Genomic DNA, 25690 nt, shown 5'->3' with positions numbered 1-25690 from the left:
TTTATGTATTTTACTTTACTAGCGTTAACACTTTGTACGTTCCAAAGTTGAGGTAAGCTTAGTTTCCACTAGCTCGCGGATTTATGTATTTTACTTTACGAGCGTTAACACTTTGTACGTTCCAAAGTAGGGTAATTCTTAGTTCCCACTAGCGTGCGTAGTAATGCATTTTACTTTACGAGCGTTAACACTTGGTACGTTCCAAAGTTGAGGTAAGCTTAGTTCCCACTAGTTAGCGTGCGTAGTAATGTATTTTACTTTACGAGCGTTAACACTTGGTACGTTCCAAAGTTGAGTTAAGCTTAGTTTCCACTAGCTCGCGGATTTATGTATTTTACTTTACTAGCGTTAACACTTTGTACGTTCCAAAGTTGAGGTAAGCTTAGTTTCCACTAGCTCGCGGATTTATGTATTTTACTTTACTAGCGTTAACACTTTGTACGTTCCAAAGTTGAGGTAAGCTTAGTTTCCACTAGCTCGCGGATTTATGTATTTTACTTTACGAGCGTTAACACTTTGTATATTCCAAAGTTGAGGTAAGCTTAGTTTCCACTAGCTCGCGGATTTATGTATTTTACTTTACTAGCGTTAACACTTTGTACGTTCCAAAGTTGAGGTAAGCTTAGTTTCCACTAGCTCGCGGATTTATGTATTTTACTTTACTAGCGTTAACACTTTGTACGTTCCAAAGTTGAGGTAAGCTTAGTTTCCACTAGCTCGCGGATTTATGTATTTTACTTTACTAGCGTTAACACTTTGTACGTTCCAAAGTTGAGGTAAGCTTAGTTTCCACTAGCTCGCGGATTTATGTATTTTACTTTACGAGCGTTAACACTTTGTACGTTCCAAAGTTGAGGTAAGCTTAGTTTCCACTAGCTCGCGGATTTATGTATTTTACTTTACTAGCGTTAACACTTTGTACGTTCCAAAGTTGAGGTAAGCTTAGTTTCCACTAGCTCGCGGATTTATGTATTTTACTTTACTAGCGTTAACACTTTGTACGTTCCAAAGTTGAGGTAAGCTTAGTTTCCACTAGCTCGCGGATTTATGTATTTTACTTTACGAGCGTTAACACTTTGTATATTCCAAAGTTGAGGTAAGCTTAGTTTCCACTAGCTCGCGGATTTATGTATTTTACTTTACTAGCGTTAACACTTTGTACGTTCCAAAGTTGAGGTAAGCTTAGTTTCCACTAGCTCGCGGATTTATGTATTTTACTTTACGAGCGTTAACACTTTGTACGTTCCAAAGTTGAGGTAAGCTTAGTTTCCACTAGCTCGCGGATTTATGTATTTTACTTTACTAGCGTTAACACTTTGTACGTTCCAAAGTTGAGGTAAGCTTAGTTTCCACTAGCTCGCGGATTTATGTATTTTACTTTACGAGCGTTAACACTTTGTACGTTCCAAAGTTGAGGTAAGCTTAGTTTCCACTAGCTCGCGGATTTATGTATTTTACTTTACTAGCGTTAACACTTTGTACGTTCCAAAGTTGAGGTAAGCTTAGTTTCCACTAGCTCGCGGATTTATGTATTTTACTTTACGAGCGTTAACACTTTGTACGTTCCAAAGTTGAGGTAAGCTTAGTTTCCACTAGCTCGCGGATTTATGTATTTTACTTTACTAGCGTTAACACTTTGTACGTTCCAAAGTTGAGGTAAGCTTAGTTTCCACTAGCTCGCGGATTTATGTATTTTACTTTACGAGCGTTAACACTTTGTACGTTCCAAAGTTGAGGTAAGCTTAGTTTCCACTAGCTCGCGGATTTATGTATTTTACTTTACTAGCGTTAACACTTTGTACGTTCCAAAGTTGAGGTAAGCTTAGTTTCCACTAGCTCGCGGTTTTATGTATTTTACTTTACGAGCGTTAACACTTTGTACGTTCCAAAGTTGAGGTAAGCTTAGTTTCCACTAGCTCGCGGATTTATGTATTTTACTTTACTAGCGTTAACACTTTGTACGTTCCAAAGTTGAGGTAAGCTTAGTTTCCACTAGCTCGCGGATTTATGTATTTTACTTTACGAGCGTTAACACTTTGTACGTTCCAAAGTTGAGGTAAGCTTAGTTTCCACTAGCTCGCGGATTTATGTATTTTACTTTACGAGCGTTAACACTTTGTACGTTCCAAAGTTGAGGTAAGCTTAGTTTCCACTAGCTCGCGGATTTATGTATTTTACTTTACGAGCGTTAACACTTGGTACGTTCCAAAGTTGAGTTAAGCTTAGTTTCCACTAGCTCGCGGATTTATGTATTTTACTTTACGAGCGTTAACACTTTGTACGTTCCAAAGTTGAGGTAAGCTTTAGTTTCCACTAGTGTTCATAGTAATGTATTTTATTTTACGAGCGTTTACACTTTGTGCGTTCCAAAGTAGGGTAATGCTTAGTTCGCACTAGCGTGCGTAGTAATGTATTTTATTTTACGAGTATTAACACTTGGCACGTTCCAAAGTTGAGGTAAGCTTAGTTTTCAATAGCACGCGAATTTAAATCTCGGCACTTACAAAATACATTATGACGTCCGTGGAAAATAAGCTTAATAATGTCATAAATCTATTTAAGCCATGTATATTCAACTCTATCTCTAATCACGGTACACTCCGAGACAACGTGGCGTGGAAACTATTTTCGCGCCACACGAGTGATTTACGTTTGTAAGCCAATAAGAACGAATTCGGAAATGATGTCACTTTAGCGCCAGATAGTTTACGGAAGCAAAATAACCGCGAAATTACTTTTCGCGGACGGTTCGCTCTATTTTGTTAAAATATTCTTGGGTTAAATAGATTCATGATAATGTGAAATGCTTGGTTTCCATTAGCGTGCATAACCCGGCCAGGGCCGTGCTTAGGGGGAGGCGAGCTGGGCGGTCGCCCAGGGTCGCTAAAATTTTCCAATAGGGGCGTATATACCGGAGGGCCGCTACACTCACAAGGAGACGACCCGAGGTGTTACACACTCGAGGGATTGGTAGACCTTCATGTAACTTGAAAAATCCTAAAGGGAATTTATTCAATGGGCAACGGGTTTGTCATGGCAACGAAAAATCGTTTTGACAACATAAAATGGACATTTTCCCATTGAAAATAGCATGGGATTTTGACCGATTCCATGGGTCCCCCCCCCCCCCAGTGAAACATTTAAAAAAAAAATTAAAATACCAAAATTATAAAAAAATTGTTCAAAATTGACGAAAAAAAATCAAAATTGATCACATTTCGATCAATTTGGACCAAATGGGTGAAAATGAACAGATATGGCTTAAATAGGAAAAATTTCCATTTTATGTTGTCAAAAACATTTTTCGTTGCCATGGCAAAACCGTTGCCCATTGAATAAATTCCCTTTAGGATTTTTCAAGTTACATGAAGGTCTACCAATCCCCCGAGTTTGAACGAAATCGGTGTGTAACACCTCGGGTCGTCTCCTTGTCAGTTTCGCCCATGCATTTCGCCCGGGGCCGCGAGACCTCTAAACACGGCCCTGAACCCGGCCACCTGATTTAACCACATTAGAAGTCACTAGATGATTTGGGCCTGTTTGGAAATGTTTGAGAAGTATTGGATATGTTGGAAAATATTGAGAAAGGTTTGAGAAGTATTGAAAAATGTTTGAGAAGTATTGGATATGTTCGAAAATATTGAGAAAGGTTTGAGAAGTATTGAGAAATGTTTGAGAATATTGAGAGATGTTTGAGGATATTGAGAAATGTTTGAGAAGTACTGGAAATGTTTGAGAAGCATTGGAAATGTCTGAGAAGTATTGGAAATGTCTGAAAAGAATTGGATATGTTTGAGAAGTATTGGAAATGTTTGAGCAGTATTGAGAAATGTTTGAAAATATTGAAAAATGTTTGAGAATATTGAGAGAGGTTAGAGAATATTGAGAAAGGTTTGAGAATATTGAGAAAGGTTTGAGAATATTGAGAAAGGTTTGAGAATATTGAGAAAGGTTTAAGAATATTGAGAGGGTTTGAGAATATTGAGAAATGTTTGAGAATATTGAGAAAGGTTTTAGAATATTGAGAAAGGTTTGAGAAAATTGAGAAATGTTTGAGAATATTGAGAAAGGTTTGAGAAAATTGAGAAATGTTTGAGAATATTGAGAAAGGTTTGAGAATATTGAGAATATGGAGAAATGTTTGAGAATATTGAGAAATGTTTGAGCAGTATTGAGAAATGTTTGAAAATATTGAGAAAGGTTTCAGAATATTGAGAAAGGTTTGAGAAAATTGAGAAATGTTTGAGAATATTGAGAAAGGTTTGAGAATATTGAGAAATGTTTGAGAATATTGAGAAATGTTTGAGAATATGGAGAATATGGAGAAAAGTTTGAGAAGCATTGGAAATGTCTGAGAAGTATTGGAAATGTCTGAAAATAATTGGATATGTTTGAGAAGTATTGGAAATGTTTGAGCAGTATTGAGAAATGATTGAAAATATTGAAAAATGTTTGAGAATATTGAGAGAGGTTAGAGAATATTGAGAAAGGTTTGAGAATATTGAGAAAGGTTTGAAAATATTGAGAATATGGAGAAATGTTTGAGAATATTGAGAAATGTTTGAGAATATGGAGAAATGCTTGAGAATATTGAGAAATGTATGAGAATATTGAGAAATGTTTGAGAATATGGAGAAATGTTTGAGAATATTGAGAAATGTTTGAGAATATTGAGAAATGTTTGAGAATATTGAGAAATGTTTGAGAATATTGAGAAATGTTTGAGAATATTGAAAAATGTTTGAGAATATTGAAAAATGTTTGAGGATATTGAAAAATGTTTTAGGATAATGAAAAATGTTTGAGAATATTGAGAAGTATCGGAAATTTTAGAAACATTTTGAAATATCGGAAAATTGAGAATTATTGGATACATCAAAAAACGCAATAAATCCATTAATGAAATGGAAATATGAGAAATATTTGTGCATCGGAGATCTCGTGTGAAGTTGTTATTCGAAGTGGCTCTGGCTCTTCGGGGATTTCAAGGACCTCTTCAAAGTAATTCCTTGAAAACGGAACTGGTCTATACAAATATATTTTACCCCGGTTAACTTACACCGCGTTATTTTTCAAGAAATGAAAGTTTTACGCTGAGGCCTACTTATGTTTTCTCCGTTTGCAATATATTATTTCCGAAAGATTGTTCGGATTTCGAAGACGGTGGTCGAGCAATTAGCAGCTGAAAGCCCTTATGTCGCTATTACAAGCAAACGTCCATTCTTCCGTTAATTACCGCTGCTTTTAACTAGAAATGGGTTTAGGAGACGCTTCAAAGTTGTAACTTCGGAACACACAAAGCCGTGTACTAGTTATGTTTCAATCGATTTGTCAAAATTATCCCGAATTACAAGCCACCACCTGATATTTTTGAAATAGACTCCAATAATACTAGGTTAGGTAGGTATACGGTTTTATAAATGAATATCTAAAAGCCATTAAATTTGCATTAAAAGTTAAGTTACGAATTTAAAATGGTTTCATTACTGTTGAAATAAAACTAAAAGGATTTTTAAAGGACTATGTCCTTTTAAAATCGGGATCTGAGTAAAGCTTTGATAAATAAAATACCTTTGATATACATATTTTTAACATAAATGTTAAAACCTGGTTTTAGTGAAACTAGAAATCAAGTAAACGCTTAAACCGTTTTATAGAACGACTAGATTTCTAAATTAATCATCAAATACGGACATTTTTCTGATATTTGTTTATCCCTGCTGGTTTAAGGGGTTCCCCCCGAGATCTTGATCTTCGGTTTCCCCTTCCATAAAAACTTGTTGAGGTTAACGGTAATAGTTAGTGTAGGGAGCTGTTGGCTCGCGTGGCATGCGGGTCTTGCCACCACCCTCCTACGCATCGTAACCCGGCCACCTGAATTAATGGCTTCAAAAGTCGCTTGATGACTTAGGCCTAAGGTGGTGCCTTGGGTATTAGCCTAGCTGATTATTATTTTTATTAATTCGAGGACTTGGGTATTAACCTAGCTGATTCTTAAATATTTGACCAAATTAGGACCCCCAAAATTTTAAATCCGAGCGACGTTACTGAAAAATACCACTCATGTTAGGGTCAAAAATAAAGATAAATGACCCTGCAAATCCAAAACCGGTAGAGTCAGTGTCACCCGTGAAAAAACAATTTATTATTATAAATATAGCTGGGAAAAATGAGACAACCGGTTACGGCTTAGCCTTGCAAAACGAAATTTAACACTCCAAACTATCCCAAAATGCTATTTCCGGTGGTTTAATGGGGGTGGGAGTACTCCGGGGGAAGAAGAGAGAAGGCAATTTTACCGGATGCAGGAGTATGTTGTCCTCGTTCGAGATGCGATTCTCCGCCACTCTCTTGATGGTCACCGGACGAGGGAACTTCGGAGCTGCATAATTAGGAATACTTTTCGAGTTGATGTTATGTGGGTGATTTTCCGCTGAAATTAATCAGTTCGTACATTAATTAGTATACAGCGATTGACGTAAACAAATCAAACCAGAAGTAGAATATTTTTTACGATATTATGAAAAAAATGTATTCAGGTACCTAAGAATCATACCTGTGAGACAGTGTGAGGTTATGTTTCTTTGAAGCCCTAGGCGCAATTTAATTAAAAAGCCCTTAAATATAATGTTTTAGTAATTTTTAATTATTTTCTACGTAATCTTTGAGCCCATTTGGTAAACCGACATTGCACTGAGGACCTCCCAACTATCAAAAGCGAGCAACATGAGATGAGTTTCGGCAAAGTGACCATTATAATGAAAGGAGAGTATTTTATTACTCTCGTAAACCGAGATCGGATGAGAAAAGAATTTTCAAAGAAAGTAATTCGAGTCCGAGATTAGATTATTTGGCAAAATGCGAGGACAGGAGCTGAGTTTAGAGATTAAATTGAAGAAAACCAAAATTTCCATACGGTAGCCTGCACCAAGAACTAATTTAGGTAAGTAAGAACTTGGGGCTGCAACTTATAGGCCCCATCTGGATTTTCAGGTCTAGAGCGCCATCTCTCGAAAGGAATACGAGATATTATTATATTATAATAATTATTATTATTATTCAATCAAATTAATCAGTTAAAACAACTTTATTTACGAAATGAAGTTAGTTAAAACAAGGTTTTACTGAAGATGACTAGTTTCGCGTCTAAACAGGCGCATCTTCAGATCTAAACTCTAGAGTCGGCAACTTTAATCTATTTTCTGCTCCAGATTGTTGCCGACTCTAGAATTTAGACCTGAAGATGCGCCTGTTTAGACGCGAAACTAGTCATCGAAGTATACTAACTGCTGCTTATTTCCTTTATTTCCTCCGTGTCGTGACGTTCTATGGTTCACAACAATAGAACGTTCTCAATTTGTTCTCAGCTTACACCATTTTAGATTCGCTATCGACTCGCGTGAGATTAATCAAGTCATTGTAAGTCCAAGTATGGATACATGTGTGGTAAAAACACAATAAAATTAAGACCAAACTAATCTGATTGGAAATTCAACTTCGATTTACCTTTTATATAGATTTAATTTATATCTATTGAAACCACGTGTTCCCATGCAAAACGCCAGTGTGGCCCGTGCGGACCTATAAGCTCATTTGGAAGTAGTCTTAGCCTCATAGGTCTTAGGAAAGAAATGGATTTTTAAGGGTGCCCCCTTAAGAATTTGCCGGACCCCCTCAACTGAAAAATCCTGGCTACGGGCCTGAGTGCAAAGACGTCTTTATTTTCGTGGTTCACAGAGCTCAGGGAAACGGATAAATTATCCACCAAAATTTCAATTTATCATAAAAATTCGATTAACTGTTTATTTATGGATATTATTTGCGACTATTATACGATTTAATACGCAACAAATAAGTTTTTATTCGGATAATTTTCGGATATGGATATAAAAGAAATGAACAGAAAATTTCTTATCCGAACGCTGACCCCTAGTGGTTCAACAACGCGATATTGTTGATACGGCCAAAAACAGAAATATCATCTATCATTTGTAAAGGCCGTTCGATACACGAGATTGATGTTTTTGCCATTAGGGGCGCTGTTGGTTGACTTCTAGGGCTGAAAGTGTATAAGAGTCTCGGGTTCTACCATAAATAACATAATACGAGTAAGCATGACACTGACAGATTTCCGTTAATGCTACCCTAGTTACGCAAAATTATTTACGTTGATGGCGATAAATACGAGCGAAAAATTGTTTCAGTAACGAAGCGAATAGACAATTTTACGTTTCATTTCAATATTTCATCACAATTTTTCCAAAGTAACCATTATTTTTACTTGTAAAAGCGTTTTGATTTTCTGTAAGCCTTAGTTGATCCGGGAAAAAAAGGCTGGCGGTGGCGAATTTCGCCCGTCGTTATCTGACTGTTCCAAAGACTAGTAACGAAAGCTTAGTTTCCACTGGGCATATTTTTCGTCGGGAATTTTTCGTTTTTCGTAACAAAAATATTTCGTTTTCGGTTTCGTGACGATTTGGCATTTTCACGGAAATATTTTACGGCTGATATTTTTGGATGTAGTACGGCCGATATTTTGTATGTAGAAAGGAAAATGGTTCCCAGAAGAAATGACTCGATTCGAGCTAATCTCATAATTGTAATCTACCTACTATTTTTTTAGCGACCCATATTTTGAAGAAGAAACTAAAATATAAGAAAAGATGTTGGATTCGAGAAATTCTTCGAAAACGCGAAGTACAGGGATATTTTAATAATTTAATCCTCGAAAAGTGGTTTGGTGACAGAGAAAGCTATTTTAGCTAAGCCTTGTTGAAAAATATCAATTTAATAAAAAATTTACGTGATAATATTTCCATGTATGTTCTTTCGAATGTCACCTTGACTGTTCGATAAATTGTAGGCCTGATCAGATTTTTGTAGTCAAAATGACTTGTGTCATATAATATCGGTCTTTTTCTAACAATTTCTAATAGTTTTTCATTATTTACATTTTTCCATCTGTTCGACTTTGCCGGCTTGGCTACCTTGGCCGCGATGCTGCAGGTAGAGGAAATGGTCTAGAAGTCACGTGAATTTTTTGAGAGCCGTTATTGGCTACGTAAAACTTTACGGGCGAAAAAAATTGAAATTGGCTTTCGTCCGCCGAAAATCCGTTTTCGTTGACGGCCGCCGTAAAAATTTTCAGGTTTTCGTCCGTTTTTCGGTGGATTTATGCCCAGTGGAAACTAAGCTTTACCGAAGAGTTGTCAGTCTTTAACCATAAAATGATTTACGCGGTCATTGGCGAAACAGAATATCATTTAAAAATAAGCGTTTTGAGAATAGGAACTGTCATACTTATGTTTCTTACGTTACTTATGGCTGTACTATTGCAATATATTGGGACACGTGAGCTTTTCCCGCGCTTAGTGGCCAAGAGGATTCGTTCATAGAAGATTCCGTTAAACAAATCTTATCATAGTATAACCAAAATGTATTTATTTATACCTAGGGAGAATGTCTATGTCAAGACGGTTTTTAGCCTTTCTCTCAATCCACCCGTTGGTCCCCCCAGTACGCTCCTCCGCTTAAAATAAAACGAATAGTCCCGGTATTTCATTGGCTGCTTAAAATTTACGTCACCTAACGCGATGGTAATCAAACGCCAGTGACGTTTTGTCTTCCCCCCCCGCGCGAGACGGGGGAAAGGCGTTCAACGTGCCCGGCGATTGTCGCAACATAATCATTCTTCCTAAATATAAATAAATACATTCTTGGTATAACGAAGTGCAGATTTGACAGAGCCTAAAATGGAAATTTTAAATTAAAGCAAATGGCGGCTCTAGTTTAGTAGCTCGATCGCTCAATAGGGGTCGTTGTAAAATCACCTATCGTATTAAGTCCGATTGGTGGGGATTTCCAAAGCGTAACTACAGGGAATAAAATATTTTCGACTGAACAAAATAAAGGTAAATATTACCATAACATACATTAAGTATTTTTAAAGAATTTCGAGTAATTTCTTTCTGGGTACTCCGAAATTCCAGAAAGGTTTTCTTTGGAGCCACCACCAGTGGCGGCGCCAGGAATTTTCACCAGGGTAGGCAAACCAAATAAATGCCCCCCCCCCCCCCCCCATTTTCAACGAAATGCTTGAATCAAAAATTACGATTAAAACCTTTTAATATACTTGGTTCCTGGAATAAATTTTACAATGAAAGACTCAAATATCACTTTTTCGTTATACATTTTATATCAGGAATTAATGACATTCGCCTATTGCCTCTTTTAGCGAATTTTATATCTTTGGAGTATTTTGAGGCCCTTTCTAGATCAATTTATAGGATGATTTTGGGGCCCCCTTGAAATTTGAAGGTAGGCAGTGGCCTACTTGGCCTACCCCCTAGCACCGCCACTGGCCACCACTCGCTTTAAATAACTTCCCCTACCACCCGTACTAGCCCTAATTTTAAAAACATTTTAAAATCTCTTGAAATTGTATACAGAAATAAATCTGCTCAATGCCATTGAATCGGTAAATGAAACACCTCAAATGCCAAAACCGTAAATGAAAAACGGCCGAGTAATTTCGACGGCTCTAGCGTAGAGACCCTATTTGATCGATCAACAAAGAATCGTATTTGAATTTCAATAAACGATTTCCCGCCAAAGGAAGGTAACGGAAGAATAATGAATGGGTGTAAAATGGCCAGAATATGAAAATCTGTCCTCGGCAGCTGAGATGGCATCGCGAAGAACGTTTAATTGGACGATTAGCATTTCCATTCGACTCGGATGAACGAATTAAATTCGAGAGAAGGTGAAAGAGGAAAGAGGATGAGATGAGAGAAAACGATCTTACGGTCGTGGAAACGGGCTTCCATGGAATCGTTGTGCTCGCCGTATTTGTTCCTCGCCACCAGAGTGTACAGGCCTTCGTTGGCGTGCGTCGCTCGAAGAAACTCCAGGAACCCTATCGAGAACGTGAAGTAACGTAAATCATTAGGTTGGCGGAGAGGTTAGCACTTTCGCCGGGTTCGATCATTGAGTTGGGAATAAATAGAGGTACAACTAAATCTGGCTGGCGCGGGACCAATTTCGTTCAATAAGGATACTTTATCAACTTTATCGGTCTACCGTGGCGGCATCTTTCTCTGGTGGTGGCCACTATATGGCAATTGAATTTTTGCGCGAATCTGACGCGAAATTGAAATGTATGATTTCTCGTAACAAAGAAACCTTTGAAGTTGTTTAAAACAATTTTATTCTGTCCACACGATCCTTTTTAACACAAGTTACAGTGAGTTAGCTGTTAATTATTTATTTTATAATATAATATATAACTTTACAAAATATAGATGGCGCTACCTCCTAATTATAAAGATAAATTTCGTACAGTCTTCACAGAACAGGTCCCGCTTAACCATGGCAACCGAAATCGTAATTGTAATTCTAGCAGTATTATTCCCAATTCAATGGGTTCGATCCCAGCTTGTGGCACTGGGTGAAAACTCCGAACAACTAATAGGCGATAGCATAAATTGTTTTGATGTTAGCTAACTTGTTAAAATGTTCCCGGAAATTCGTCATAGCATTGCCAACTTCTATAAGGCGCTTCCGCGATCGGGGTTGGCCGTGGTCAAAACATAGGGGCTGCGTCACTAAGCTTAGGTTAAAAACGTGTTTTTACATCACTATCACAATAATATTACTAATGTCCGAGTCGTCGTTAAATTAAGTTTAACAAATTAATCTTTTTTTTCAACTAAAACTAAATATTTAAATACATAGTATGACTTAAACTTTTGAAGATTTATTTATTGTAGCTGGAAGTCGTGGTTTAACGGTAAACTTTAAAGCAATTTTATAACCACGTGACTATTTTTAAAAGTTTCTACCGTTTGATGGCGCTCAAATGTTTCCCGGAAGAAATTTTACCCAGTATACCTTGCAATTTATGCTATCGGCTATTGAGTTTGCAAGTTCTCTCCCCACTGGTTTAAGGGGTTTTCCCCGGAACTCTTCAGTTTCACCGTACAGAAAAACTTGTTCAGGTTAACGGTAATATAGTGAGTGTAGGGAGCTTTAGGTTCGCGAGGCGTAAAAGGCTTGTCACTACCCTCCAACGCATTGCTACCCGAACCCGAACGTCTACGCCGGATCCGATAAATTTATCTGACGTTGGGAACGTTGGGACACAGGAACCCGGCATTTGAAAAAGCAGAAGACAAGTGAAACTAAAAACAAAGGCCCTTTTTTAGACCACTTTTTCTAAATGCATTGCCTTCACACCAGGGCCGTCTTAAGGCATGGGCTAAATGGGCTACAACCCAGGGCCCCCAGCGAGTTTTGGGGCCCCGGAAAAACCAGCCATACAGCCTCTACTCTAGGGATAAGGGTTTAGTTGGTTAAATATTATTTATGCTCATTTAATATTATCTATCTAAAAAAATAAAATAAAAAATAATAATCAGCTAGGCTAATACCCAAGGCACCACCTTAGGCCTAAGTCATCATGCGACTTTTGAAGCCCTTAATTCAGGTGGCCGGGTTACAATGCGTAGGAGGGTGGTAATTTGACTTATCGCCACATCGCGCATCATACGGTACCAACAATTTCTAATCCTAACAGCGAGTCACTGTCAGTAAAAATCTTATTTTCAGTAGGTCTATGTTACACTTTTGAAATTAAACGTTTTGGTTTGATTATTGTGTAGTTGAATTTAGACAACGGACATACAAAGACTGACCGTTGGGGATCGCAAAGGTCTTGATAAATAATTTAGCCCAGGGCCCCAAAAGGTCTAAAGACGGGGCTGCTTCACACCATATTTTTTTCAAAGTTAGAAAGCTGTTGTTGGTGCATTTGGCAACGTTAATTTATCAGTATCCTATTTGAAACATACTTCGCTGGAAATAGATTGCTGAAACTCTCTAATATCGTTTTCGGACGTCAAAAGACCAATACGCAATTTGCTTAAACGGGAACACGCATTTTGAGTGAAACCACGAGATGGCGCCAATTAAAACCTTTTGGGCGGGAAATGAATAAACATTATATTTAATATGCAGAAAAACCACTTTTAACTCTATGTTAAGTGATTTTTGTTAAAGTGTTGGTTGCACGAAAAATCGATAGTAATAAAAACGAATGAATGCGGGCTTGTTTTGAAGCCCAGGACGTTCTCTTTCCAAAAATGTCATTGTCGAAACAAATTGCCAAGCCTAAGTGTATTAACTTTGAGTCCGAAACTGACCTTTTTCGCTCCCCAAAATCCTGAAATCTTCGGCGAATTTCTCTCCTCCGTAACACCACGGCCAACTTTGATCACGCGCTGTTCGCGCTACTACGGCAAACACATTCGTCGAAATTCCACGAGCAAGGATTTTCCCCCTATAAACTGTACTATAATGTGTAGGAGGTCAGCGCCACGCTCGGTGGTTATATTGTCTTCAATGTAAAAACTATTCTAAAAATAATAATCCGCTAGGGGCACTGACGTCATACACATCTTTTGCTCATAGGTTAACACAGAAACGTCAACGAATGAGATGGCCGCTGTAGCGCGAGAGATGCGCGAGAAATCAAAGTTGGCCGTGGTAGCACGAGCAATTTGGGGCAAATCAATGTTGTTTTATTCCTAAAATAGAAGGAACTGAAGTGGAGGGATTCTGTTTACTTGTAGAAGTTTTCAAACCAGAGGTTTTCAATCATAATATTAGGCTTATTATCGAAATAAAAATAAAAAAAATTACGGACGCGCTGCGCGGAGCGCGACCCCACGTTTCAAAAAGAATTTACAAGGAGCCTTCGGTTTCATATCGTTTTTCTACTACGTAGGCTTGTGTATGCCTATTTCAGTAGCTGAAAACTATTCGTGAGTTCTGAACCGTTCAACCAGTCCCCATGCGCACTATTCGGCAAAAAAAATTCTAGAACTACCCAAATGCAAACTATTCGCAGACAAGAACCTCTTGTTGAACCGTTCGGAACCGTTCTAAATGGTACCTGCTCAAGAGCAAGTACTGGTCGGAACTCAAGGTTGAAATCTCTAAAATTCGTCTGCACATCGGGATGCGTACGTCAAATCGTACGAATCACAACTATTCGTACAAAAGTTCTGAACTATCCAGAACTTTTGCGTGACGTTACAGCTCAGTCCTAGGCCGTTCTCTTAACGGTTCAGAACTCACGAATAGTTTTCAGCTAATAACTACCGCGTAGGACTTTTTCCTGCGTGTTAAATCAACCCGCTTTTAATCCCAGATGTAAAGAAATGTATTACAGACAATTAGCCAATGATACGCTTCGCATAAGAATTTTAAAAGTCTGGAAATTCGCCGAAAAACTCGATTTCCACCATTTCGACTTCTTTTTATAATAATTCAAAGACCACTTAACCGATTTTGATGACATTTTCTGTACTTGCTATAAAATGTTTGCTCTTTCTAATGAGTCATTAATTAGCCATAGCTAAAATTTCGTGCAACCAACACTTTAAGCTTATAAGTCAATTCGCGAAAAATTAGTTATAAAAATAAACAAAAAAAAATTATATTTATCACAATTTTTAGAGTGTTTAAAACATAGAGATAGAAAATAAGTAGAGGCCCAATGAAATCTGAGGGTTTGTTCCGCGTTGCTATCCCCCTTCACGAGCTATGCGTTATAGGGAAGAAAATACGTGGCGCCACATTCGGCCATCTAAGAAACTAAACTCCCTTTGTGGCAACCAGCTGGGCTCTACGATCAAAGAGTATGGAGGTAATAGAGATAAAACAACCGGGAGAGGTCCGCAAGGAAACGTTCACCACCGAGGGGGCTGGCAATGGGGAAAAACCTCTGGAAACCGAGCTTCAAAATAGTTACCGCAGCGCCATTTCGGGATTCTTCGCAATCGAAAATGCACAAATTTAATTGCAACAATAGCGCCAAAGAGAATTCTTTGATAGCGCTTGATCTTTTCTTAGAGTACCTTTTTAATTTGAAAATGAATTTAGATCTCAAATATGGCAAAGTGAAATCTACCAAAAGTTTCAAAACGAAAAGTAGGACAAGAATCCCGAAATGGCGCTGCGGTAGCTATTTTGAAGCTCGGTTTCCAGAGGTTTTTCCCCATTGTCAACCCCCTCGGTGGTGAACGTCAAGGTTAGTAGAAATTCGGGTGAACGATTCGTTGCGGATCTCTCCCGGTTGTTTTATCTCTATTACCTCCATACTCTTTGCTACGATGTCATTGCAAAATCCACGTAACTTCTTAAGACTTGTGTATATAGTTACGTGGATTTTGCTTTCAGGCGACGATTTCTAGTTCCTCCAGAACGGTGTGGTGGCGCTACGTGCTTCTTCCCTATAACGCATGCCACGGGGGGGGGGGATGAAATTTCCATAACAGAAAGCGGCTCTTTTTTTCCGCTGTCTGGGCCTCTACTTATTTTCTATCTCTATGGTTTAAAATTAGTACGTTTCAGACTGTTGGCGCCATCTGGTAATATTTCTAGTATTTAAAATCGTCCTCTTATGGGGTTACAGCCGTCAAAGGATCCTTTGTCTTGCCGTCCCTTTTGTTCGGAATTACCCAGATTCCGATTCTAAAACTCTGCTCAAAAATAAGGATTCCTTAAATAATGATAAATTCTTACTTCGCTCCTAAGGATAAGCGAAGGACAATTCAATTTTGAAGCTAATATTCTTATTCTAACCTCATTCTCCTTATGAGGAATCTTTAATAAAATATATAATTAAAATAATAACAGAGGTATATTCTTAAAATTGGATATTACCACAAATTAAATTATTATTAATTAAATTTTATTATTTATAGAAACAGCTGCCTATAAAAAAGAAGTCGGTTTTTAATGAAGATATTAATTACTTATTACCGTTTTTCAGTGAAACATTCGCCACTTTAAAAATTTATCAAAGCGACCATCTTAGCCTTAGACTAAGGACAATTTTTCGTAATATAAGGAACGGAATAGTAAAATAAATATAAGGATAACTTCAATTTTGGATCCTTACGAATAATAATCAGCTAGGCTAATCCCCAAGGCACCACCTTAGGCCTAAGTCATCGAGCGACTTTTAAAGCCATTAATTCAGGTGGCCGGGTTATTATGCGTAGGAGGGTAGTGGCAAGCCCTTCGTGCCACGCGAGCCAACAGCTCCCTACACTCACTATTACCGGTAACCTCAATCATAGGGTGAGTTGTAGGATCGAATTACGTTTATCTAAGAGAAGCGGTTCGCAAAAGGTGTACCGCGGAACCCTGGGGTTGCGTGGAAGGGTCACAGGGGTTCCGAGAAATCGCAGCGCGGCCATCTTTGTTTGTGTCAAGAGTCTTTTAAGATAAGTAAATAAAATGAGTTGGGGTTCCGCCAGAATTAGGTGGATAATTTAGGATTCCATAGCAAAAACAAATTGGGAACCGCTGTTCATAAACTGTTGATCCGTGTCCAAGTGAATAAGACCAAATTTCATTGAAATAAATCTTAAAATAAGTGAAACTCACCCTCAGTGACGTACGGAGGCTGATTACTATACGGCGGAGAGTGATCCTTGGTGATGTTGGTAATCTGCAGCAGTTTGTTGTTCATGAACCAAGTGCGAACGGGTAAAGGATAGCCCAGAATCTTGTAGGCCATCGACCAATAGAAGCCTTTCTGTAACTCGAGCAGCTTCACCCTCGGAGGAACTAGAAAAGAAAACATAATTGATTGTCTGATGCCGCGCAAATCGATCATCAAAAAATGGAACTTTCCGATATCCTGTCCCAAGTTGTTAGAGAGTGTACTCAATATTGGACGAACCGCGAAGTATCTGGGAGAGAGGCTAAGTACACCGCAACGCCCCCACCCCCTAAGTATTAATACTGTCTTTCTTTCAGCCTATTGTTTATAGAAGAGAATTACGTTTTTATCCGCCAATGAGCCGCTGAATCTTTACTAATGAGTTTTCGATAAGTGGGAGCTTTTGTTTAGCCGCCGAGCTTCCGCCAGAAATGTATTTCTTTAACCTCAGAATTCTTAATAGTATTGGGTCTTTCCTAGAACTATGTAGCGTTAATTATGTTGTATAGTTAAAGCGAGTGGCGGCTCCGTATTACACGAAAAAGACCCCGTAATTATCGCCCTCTATTATTGCAGCGCGAAATATTTAAGAGATGTTTCGGCGATTTTTCAGTTTATTTCGTGAAGATAATTAATCGTAACTCCAGGGGTGAAACTTGAATAATTGGACCCGCAAACTCGGGAAAAAAATGCATTTTCTGGTCTTTCGAATTCGCTGCAAATTCCCGCTAGGTGCGCATGTACGTCGAATCTACTGTTCAGGCCTTGTCTATAGCCTGGTTTTAGGCCACGGTGATTAAATCACGTAGGCTACGGCCGGTAGTGGCTGCATCGCAGCTTCGTAGGACAGCGTTTAAAGAATAAAACTAATGTTTAAGTATTTTTTTTTATAAATCTCAATATTTGTATTACTTTATTTTACAGTTGAAATACTAGTTAACCTATATCTATTTGGAAATTTATTTTCACAACTTTAAACAATAGATATAGGTTAACTAATATTTTGATTTTAAAATATAGTAATATGAATATTGAGATTTATAAAAAAAATACTTAAACATTAGTTTTATTCTTTAAATGCTATCCTACGAAGCTTCAACGCATCCAATACCAACCATAGCCTACTTGATTTATCACCATGACCTATGCTATACACAAGTCCTGAGCAGTAGATTCGACGTACATGCGCACCAAGCGGGAATTTGCGGCTAATTTGAAAGACCAAAAAATTCATTTTTCCCGAGAATGCACGGGCCTTGATTAATTACGTAGGTAGTGGTCAGTGGTCCTACAAATAACGTAAGATCCAATGCACCGCATTGGGTTAACTGGTCTAGTTACGCCACTGCGTAACTCTTTAAAAATAGTTAATCCACTACAATCTATGTGGATAAACGCAATAAATACGTAAATTTTCATATTTTACATTTATTTCGTTCAATTGGACAAATGTTTATTATGCTTTACTAAATATAATTTGAAATTAAGCCTTGGTTCGACCTAATACATTATATGGGACCATGGACTAATTAATGTATACACAGGGACAGTCCGCACAACGCCACTCTCTCATAAAATCGGCGACTAAGTCTTGTTAATGCTGTTCCCTCTTTTCCTCCCCCCTTAAGCAAAGTTAGCCGAGTCAAAACGTCATCAAACGGAAAAACGATGCTTCCCTCTATCTGCAAGTCTTGGAGTCTATCGGTGTTGGCGTCTGCTTATGATTTGAAAAACAAACGTTTTTTTTCGTTCATTTGAATAAGGTGTATGATTTAGGAGCTTTAATTTATTTAAGTAGTTTTACAAATTAATTATGAGGCAAAAGCTGTGTGTTTACCCTTCGTGTAAAAGTGATTCGAAGTATTGTCATAAAGAACACACGAAAGATTTCTTTATACCTTTCCTGTTCATCTTTTTCTAAGCCTTGTCCAAAAATATCTTTGATTTACCATTATCGGAATCACTTAAATCCACTTTTTTAATCTTCTTTTTGTCTGGAGAAATTGAGAATAACGTCTCGAATGTATGTAAAAATTAATATCAATCAATTTAATTGTTAATATAAATGAATTCATTTACCAAACGCACGTGGAGCTTACAACATCGCCGGCAAGGCGACTGCTTTTTTTTTGTTCGCTTAAACCTTTCCTCCCGTTTCCATCCCCCTTGACTCAGTTTGTCGTTAGTTCGCACAATCGCCGCTCGAGGGCACATTTAGCAATCGCTAGCCGCTAAATTTCCTATGCGGACCGTCCCTGTGTATACATTAATTAGTCCATGGTGGGACTAACTTGCCAACAAGGACATCTATCGAGACGTCGAGGTACTACACTAGAGCTGCCCCACTTACTTTAAAAGAAGTATTACAATATGTTCGGTGGCTCGTGTACGGAGCATGCGTCATGCTCCTTTATTATATATATATTAAAATCCCTTAGTGTTGCTTGGCGCCATCTACAGCATAGGCTGAGTAAAAATCTTCCTCAATTCAACACCCGAAGTTACATGTACTTTTTTAAAGCAAGTGGCGGCTCCTATCTAGTTGCATTCGCTCGCACTAGATGTCGTTAACGTATAAATCAAAACAAATTGAGTAAGCATCAAAATCTAGCCTAAAAGCTGTGGCAAATTTAGGAGGTGCTGCCACCTAGAAGCGCTTTTAGAAGCATTTTCGTAAGCTTTTTTACTTTTTTTGATAGAGCCGCACTTGCTTTAAATATATTTATAAGTGGTTTTAAAATTAATTCCATTTAATTATAGAAAGTCATCATTGCCAAGTTCGTTAATTAATTAATTTCGTTATTTTTTTCTGTATTATTTGGTCCCAGAATGTATAACAGACGACATTACGCTATGAAACCGAACTTTATATTATAGTAACTTCAAACGTCACGAAACTTATAGTTTTTTTCCTTAGAAACTGGAACTAACCGATGACTCTTACCATAAGTCTATAATATTGTTCCATAAGTTGGTCACTTTGGGGAATATTTTAATTTTTTAATACATTTTTAATAAATGTACAGTTGGCTAATGAGTAAATCAGATATTTAAAATATTTTTCGATATTAATTTATAACGTGATACCATAAGTATATAATATTATTCCAAAAGTTTGTAACTTTGGGGAATATTTTACTGAGAGCTAGTAACGAAGTGACGCCATCATAAGAAGAAAATTTCCCCCTAGCGAGGCACTGTCAAAGGCTACGTGTGACGCGTTAGCAAGCGGACGCAAAACGGCGACGAAGCCTTGAATGCAGTCTGTCTTGTGAATAGCTCTCAGTAAAACTTTTGCGTGTGAAGAATAAGAAGTGTCACACTTATGCAATAATATTATACAATTACGCTCTTACTGAATGGAGCCGGCATACGCTCATATAAGTTTCAAAGAAAATTTCTAAATTCTACTTAGGTAGCCATTGAACCTCCTTTTCAAACAGGGTTCGAAAACCGAAAACCCGACCCAAAAAACCCAGTGGGTTTTTTTGGACCCACCCACCCCAAAAAACCCACTTTAAAAACCCACCTGAGAAAATATATATATATTTAGTAATTTACAAAGTTAACCGGCTTGTTAACTTAGTTGAAACTTGAGATTTATGACTTCAGCTTTTTCTGACACAAACAAAAATGAAGCAGTCTACCTAGCAGACGATATCTAGTCCCTACAATCTTTTTTAGCAGGGCTCGACATAAGACATTTCTAATTTCTCTTGATTTGGGTTTTTTTTGACATATCATGTAATACAAATATGGAAATAGTATACTAAAATAAAAAACCCACCCGAATAAAAAAGCCCACGAAAAACCCACTAAAAAACCCACTGGGTTGGGATTTTTGGAAAAAACCCGGGTTTTTTCGAACCTCCTTTTCAAATCCCCAACGTTGAAGACATTTTTTAAATCGAGCGTTAGTGATCGCTTTTATATACTTTCCATTGTGTCGGCGAAATAAAAGGGTTATTATTAAAATTATTTAAGATCAACTATAGAGCCTCTAACAGACCTCAATAAATATAAACTACAAGCTGAAGGCGTTCAGATAATAGTTCTTTTTATAAAATAACCGTGGCCATCTTGTTGAAATGTTGCCTCCGGGCTTCAGCTGTGGATCCGTTTTCTCTCCCACTAAAGAGTTTATGAACTCATTCTTAGGCATTGGCTGAACTATTGCAGGGCAACATTTCAACCAGTTGGGCAAGCGTAAAGACATTTTATAAAATCAACTATTGTTTTAGAGTTGTTTCGAGTCGAGTCCTCGAAAATTGGACTCGTTCGAGTCTTGAGTCCTCTAAAAATCGTTACGAGTCCTACTCAAGTACACAAATTTCTAATCGAGTCTAATTCGAGTCCTATAGAAAGTTAGTAAAAATCATGCTAATTTATTTTAATTTACTAATTTAGGAGGTTCTTTACTTCTGCCCCAAGATATTATTGAGTGTAATAGGTGACATTAAAATTTAAGTGAATAGAGTAACTTTGAATGTCATTTAGAATATTTTTTGGTAAATTTGCTATTATTGGGAGTAATAGGCGACACGACTTTGCAAATGTTGTCTGGACAATACCACATTAAAATGTAAGTGAATAAAGTAACTTTGAATGTCATTTATAAACCAAGCAGCAGGGACTTTAAATACGGTTTAAGTTTACTTTCTTACGCTGAATACCTCGATTTGTTTACAAAGTCCTCTTTTACCTATCACACGAACCCAAATTTTGATGTGTGCATTTCCCTTGGTTTTGCGCTTGTTGCAGCCTACTTCCAGGGGCTAGTAGGCCAAAATTTGAAGCTCTCTGGCGCACTTTTAACTCATCGTAGGAAAATGGGGGAAAAACAGGCATACTTCTAAACTTAACCCCTACAACTCCTTCAAATTTTTGCATAACCGTCTGAAACACCCTGTATACTAATACACTGAACATACAGAGATACGGCTAACTGGAACACTGTTCAGTATAGCTTCCACTCAAAATATTGATCGTGAATTTCCAAAAAAAAATGCCCATTACTGAGACCAACAAACGCGATAAAGTTAAAAGACTAACGATCGATTCTGGGACGAGAGTAAACATTATTAACTAAAAAAAAAAACTTTTTTCTTAACAAAGATTATAGTTTGGTCCCTCATTTTGAGCTCTTTGTTTTGAAAGCACTAGGAACTAAAGCGAAAAATCGCCCGCAAACACTACTTGATTTGAACGCCAACCACCCTTAGCCTCTTTTAAATCTAGTGGCCGCAATACCAAATAATAATAATAATACCCTAACTAGTGACTTGTGAGGCCAATTACCGGTGGCCGGGTTAAAGCTCTTCAGTTCCCTACAATTACTGTTACCGTTGTGAAAACTCGGAACAACTCCTTCCGCGTTGAGTTTGTAAGTTCTCTCCCCACTGCACTGGTTTAAGGGGTTTTCCCCAGATATCTTTGGTTTCCCCTTCCATAAAAACTTATTGAGGTTAACGGTAATGGTTAGTGTAGGGAGCTGTTGGCTCGCGTGGCTTGAAGAGCTTGCCACCACCCTCCTACGCATTGTAACCCGGCCACCTGAATTAAACGCATTAAAAGTCACATGATGACTTAGGCCTAGGGTAGTGCCTTGGGTATTAGCCTAGCTGATTAATATTTTTATTACCTCAGCAAGGTTTTACGGAAAGTAGAAAAACCCCTCTAACCAGCAGGGAGATAACTTACAAACTCAACGCGGAATCAGTGCCACAAGTTGTGTCGACCCCGGCTCCTCTTGCTGCGAGGCGAGAGTGCTAACCACTTCTCCACCCCAAATTTATTGATCCACGTTAAATATAGAACTTTATTCCTTTTAACTGGAACATCGTCAAACATTCTCTAAGCAAATAACTGAAAGTCGACAGGTATTCAAATTAAATAAGGCTTCTCAGAGAAGACCGTCGTCTACGAGTCTATGTATATCAGATTAAACGTATATATAGGCTCTGTTTTTATATATTTCGTATTATCATAACTAAAATAAGCAGAGTGATTGCGTAAAAATTAATTTTAATAATGTACCCTTACTTTGGCCACACAGTAAACGTTATTTTTACTGAAAACGTTTTAATTTTCAATAACCCTCGGCTGATACTTAAAGGAAAAGTCCAGGTTGCGTAAAACTTGGGTCTATTTGAAAGATTTTTAAATATACTCAAAAATATCAGTCGTAAAATTGTATCTCTTTTTAATGACGAGAAATTAATTTTTAAACGAGCGAAATTTACCCGCCAAGAGAGCTGCCATTTTCTTTCGCCTTCTCTCCGCGAACAGCGCGTGATTAAAGCTTGGACGAAGAAACACAAGGACGTCTCACGGCGAATATTTCGCGGCGAAGCTTTGTTGCGGGTTGCCTATTTCCTAATTATCTCGCCCGGTGTCGCTAGCGACCAGAGTGAGTCAGTGGGGTGGTGGAGTGGTCAGCACTTTCGCCTCGCAGCAAGAGGAGCCGGGTTCGATCCCAGCTTGTGGCACTGGGTGAAAACTCGGAACAACTCCTTCTGCGTTGAGTTTGCAAGTTCTCTCCCCACTGGTTTAAGGGGTTTTCCCCCGAGTTCTTCGGTTTCCCCTTCCATAAAAACTTGTCTAGGTTAACGGTAATAGTTAGTGTAGGGAGCTGTTGGCTCGATCTCGCGGCATGCAGGGCTTGCCACCACCCTCCTAAGCATTGTAACCCGGCCACCTGAATTAAAGGCTTCAAAAGTCGCTTGATGACTTAGGCCTAAGGTGGTGCCTTGGGTATTAGCCTCGCTGATTATTATTATTATTATTATTATTGGCTATTTACGGTCACATGATTAGACCAATCCGAGCCGGTCTGCTGTAGGTTTGTGAAGGTTTAATTAACGTGAGAAAAACGCATGGCTCCAATAAAGAAAGTTCTCGTAAGTTTTAATTTGCTTTATGGCTTAAAATATGTAATTATTATCAGAAATTCAAGCCTGCGTGTGTTTTTGGATACGCGTACAATATTAAAATCAGCTTGGTTCAGCCATTTTAACCAAGTTTAACATTATTTCAGAGATCTCTTAGGCATTGGCCAAGGCCTAAAATTAATTTCTTACATGTAAATAACGAACGTTAATTTAAAAGAAAAACTAAGTCACTGCAGCTGAATAACTTCCTAAACTTTGACCCTTTAGCTTAAACTAGAAGATGGTGTTTGGTCACGTGCTTTAAAAAAGAGCGTATTTTATCTCTCTCCCACTGATGGCGCCTAATTGCTATCTGTATCACTTTTCCCTCTTTTTCTTCCCCTTTTTTCACGGCAGCCGTAAAAAAGTTCCGCCGCTAAAAAAAGCGCTGTAGATGCTACGCGCGAGACGTCCCTGTGTTTCTTCGTCCAAGATTAAAGTCCTAAAACGTCACCGCGAAACAAAATGGCAGATCGCTTGGCGGGTAAATTTCGCTCGTTTAAAAATTAATTTCTCGTCATTAAAAAAAGATACAATTTTACGACTGATATTTTTGAGTATATTTAAACATGATCTTTCAAATAAATCCAAATCTTACCCAACCTGAACTTTTCCTTTAAAAACGTCTTTCGCAGGCGATTCTCGGGCACCGTTACCTGATACTTCCAAAGACTAGTAACAGCTCGCCGAGAGTCCTTAGACTCACATTTGTATGGTCATTCGACGAAACAGACTATCATCAAGAAAATGAACGCGTTAGTTAAATGGGTTTTCCCGCTGAGCAGTTTGGTTTCCCATTTCTATAAAACCTTTCTGAGGTTAACGGTAATAGTTAGTATGGGAAGCTGTTGGCTCGCGTGGAATGAAAGGCTTGCCACCACCTTCCAACGCGCTGTAACTCGGCTACCTGAATTAATTTCTTTAAAAGGCGGTGTCAAAAGGAAGTGTCATACTTATGAAACGATGTTACTTATGATATTATCAAATAGATCCATCAACAAAGAGGATGAACGAGATAAGTGAATTCTTTTTGGAAAGGAGTATTGTAATACGAGCGGGGATTCGGAAACGTTACCGAAATACTAACTACAGCCGCGTTCACAGTGGACACTTTGGAAAAGTTTTAAAACGGTTTCGAAAGATAAAATTAAACATTTTCGATATCAACTGTATTAATAGGCATACGCTAAATACATTTGACACCAAGATTTTACAATTTCATCTATCGAAACCGTTTTTAAACGTGTCCAAAGTGTATAGTGTGAACGCGGCTCTAAGGATTCTGTTGTGTGGCGCTTTCAATAAGCCTGCCGTCCTTCACTTCGTAATTGAAGAAATGTTCGACCGAAGACCGTATTGGTACTCTTAATATGGTAACTGGAACTTCATTGGACGGACAATGTTTTGTAGGTAGCCTCGCAACGAGTGGTTATCTTGTAACACAATGCGCGACAAACAAGTAGCACGCGATGAACGCTTACTTAAAAAGATTGGAGACAACGCTGAACAGGTGGAAGTGGATCTAAATCTCTCTTGGTAATCAAATTCTAGCGGCAGGAATCCATACCTCTACTTAGAATGCTTATCCTGCCGTATCGCGTATGGTAAGATAACTCTGACTGCTTTGGCCCCGCCTACGAGATAAAAAATCTCCTCTGCACGCGCTCCCCTCTCACGTTGTTGTCTGTTAAGTGAACATAGTGACGTCAAAAAAACCGTCAGCCACATCGAGACGAAAATATGCCGCGATAAGCATTCCTAGTAGAGGTATGGATTCCTGCTAGCGGTATTTTCACGTTGAGGTACATCCTTTAGCGAAACTAGTTAATTAATCCTTGGATTAATTAAAAACCGGGATGTACCGCTACAGTGATACATTATATTTTTATCGTGAACGACAGATCAAAACAAAACCTTGTCCATTTTCACGCAGGCGTTTTTCCTTCTGTGGAGTTCCCTGACTAAAATCTTGAACAAATAAACTACAGGATTCGAATCTAGATTGCGAACTTTTTTTTTTTTTTAGAAGCTCGTTATGAGCGATTGTAACGGGTGGGACAATTCAGTCCGCTCGTCCATTTGATTAATCAGGTGCAAGATATGTGTTACAGCCACGCCAACGGGGGGATACTTGGGGATAGGGTTGGCACACCCGTGGCGGAAGTATGACAACCACCCGTTGGGGGATTAGTGGTCGTCCTCACACGGCCTTCCACAAACTCGGCCTCCCGGACGCCTGGGATTACAG

General features: G+C 38.3%; 1 protein-coding gene across 1 annotated transcript in view; it reads right to left on the bottom strand.

Annotated features, from left to right (window-relative positions):
• LOC149926606 (BDNF/NT-3 growth factors receptor-like) overlaps nucleotides 1-25690 on the bottom strand; it is a 102338-nt gene that overhangs the window by 30421 nt on the left and 46227 nt on the right. Inside the window, exons 7-9 of the mRNA XM_090158401.1 lie at nucleotides 16456-16638; nucleotides 10805-10915; nucleotides 6300-6433 (exon numbers count right to left, since the gene is read on the bottom strand). Coding sequence (XP_090014527.1) covers nucleotides 6300-6433; nucleotides 10805-10915; nucleotides 16456-16638 — 428 coding nt within the window. The remainder of the gene's footprint in view (nucleotides 1-6299; nucleotides 6434-10804; nucleotides 10916-16455; nucleotides 16639-25690) is intronic.

Source organism: Leiobunum rupestre, chromosome 9, assembly GCF_980474605.1.
Source record: "Leiobunum rupestre chromosome 9, qqLeiRupe1.1.hap1, whole genome shotgun sequence".
Lineage (NCBI taxonomy): Eukaryota > Metazoa > Arthropoda > Arachnida > Opiliones > Sclerosomatidae > Leiobunum > Leiobunum rupestre.
Note: the sequence above shows the minus strand (reverse complement) of the source record. Positions and strands in the feature narration are given on the sequence as shown.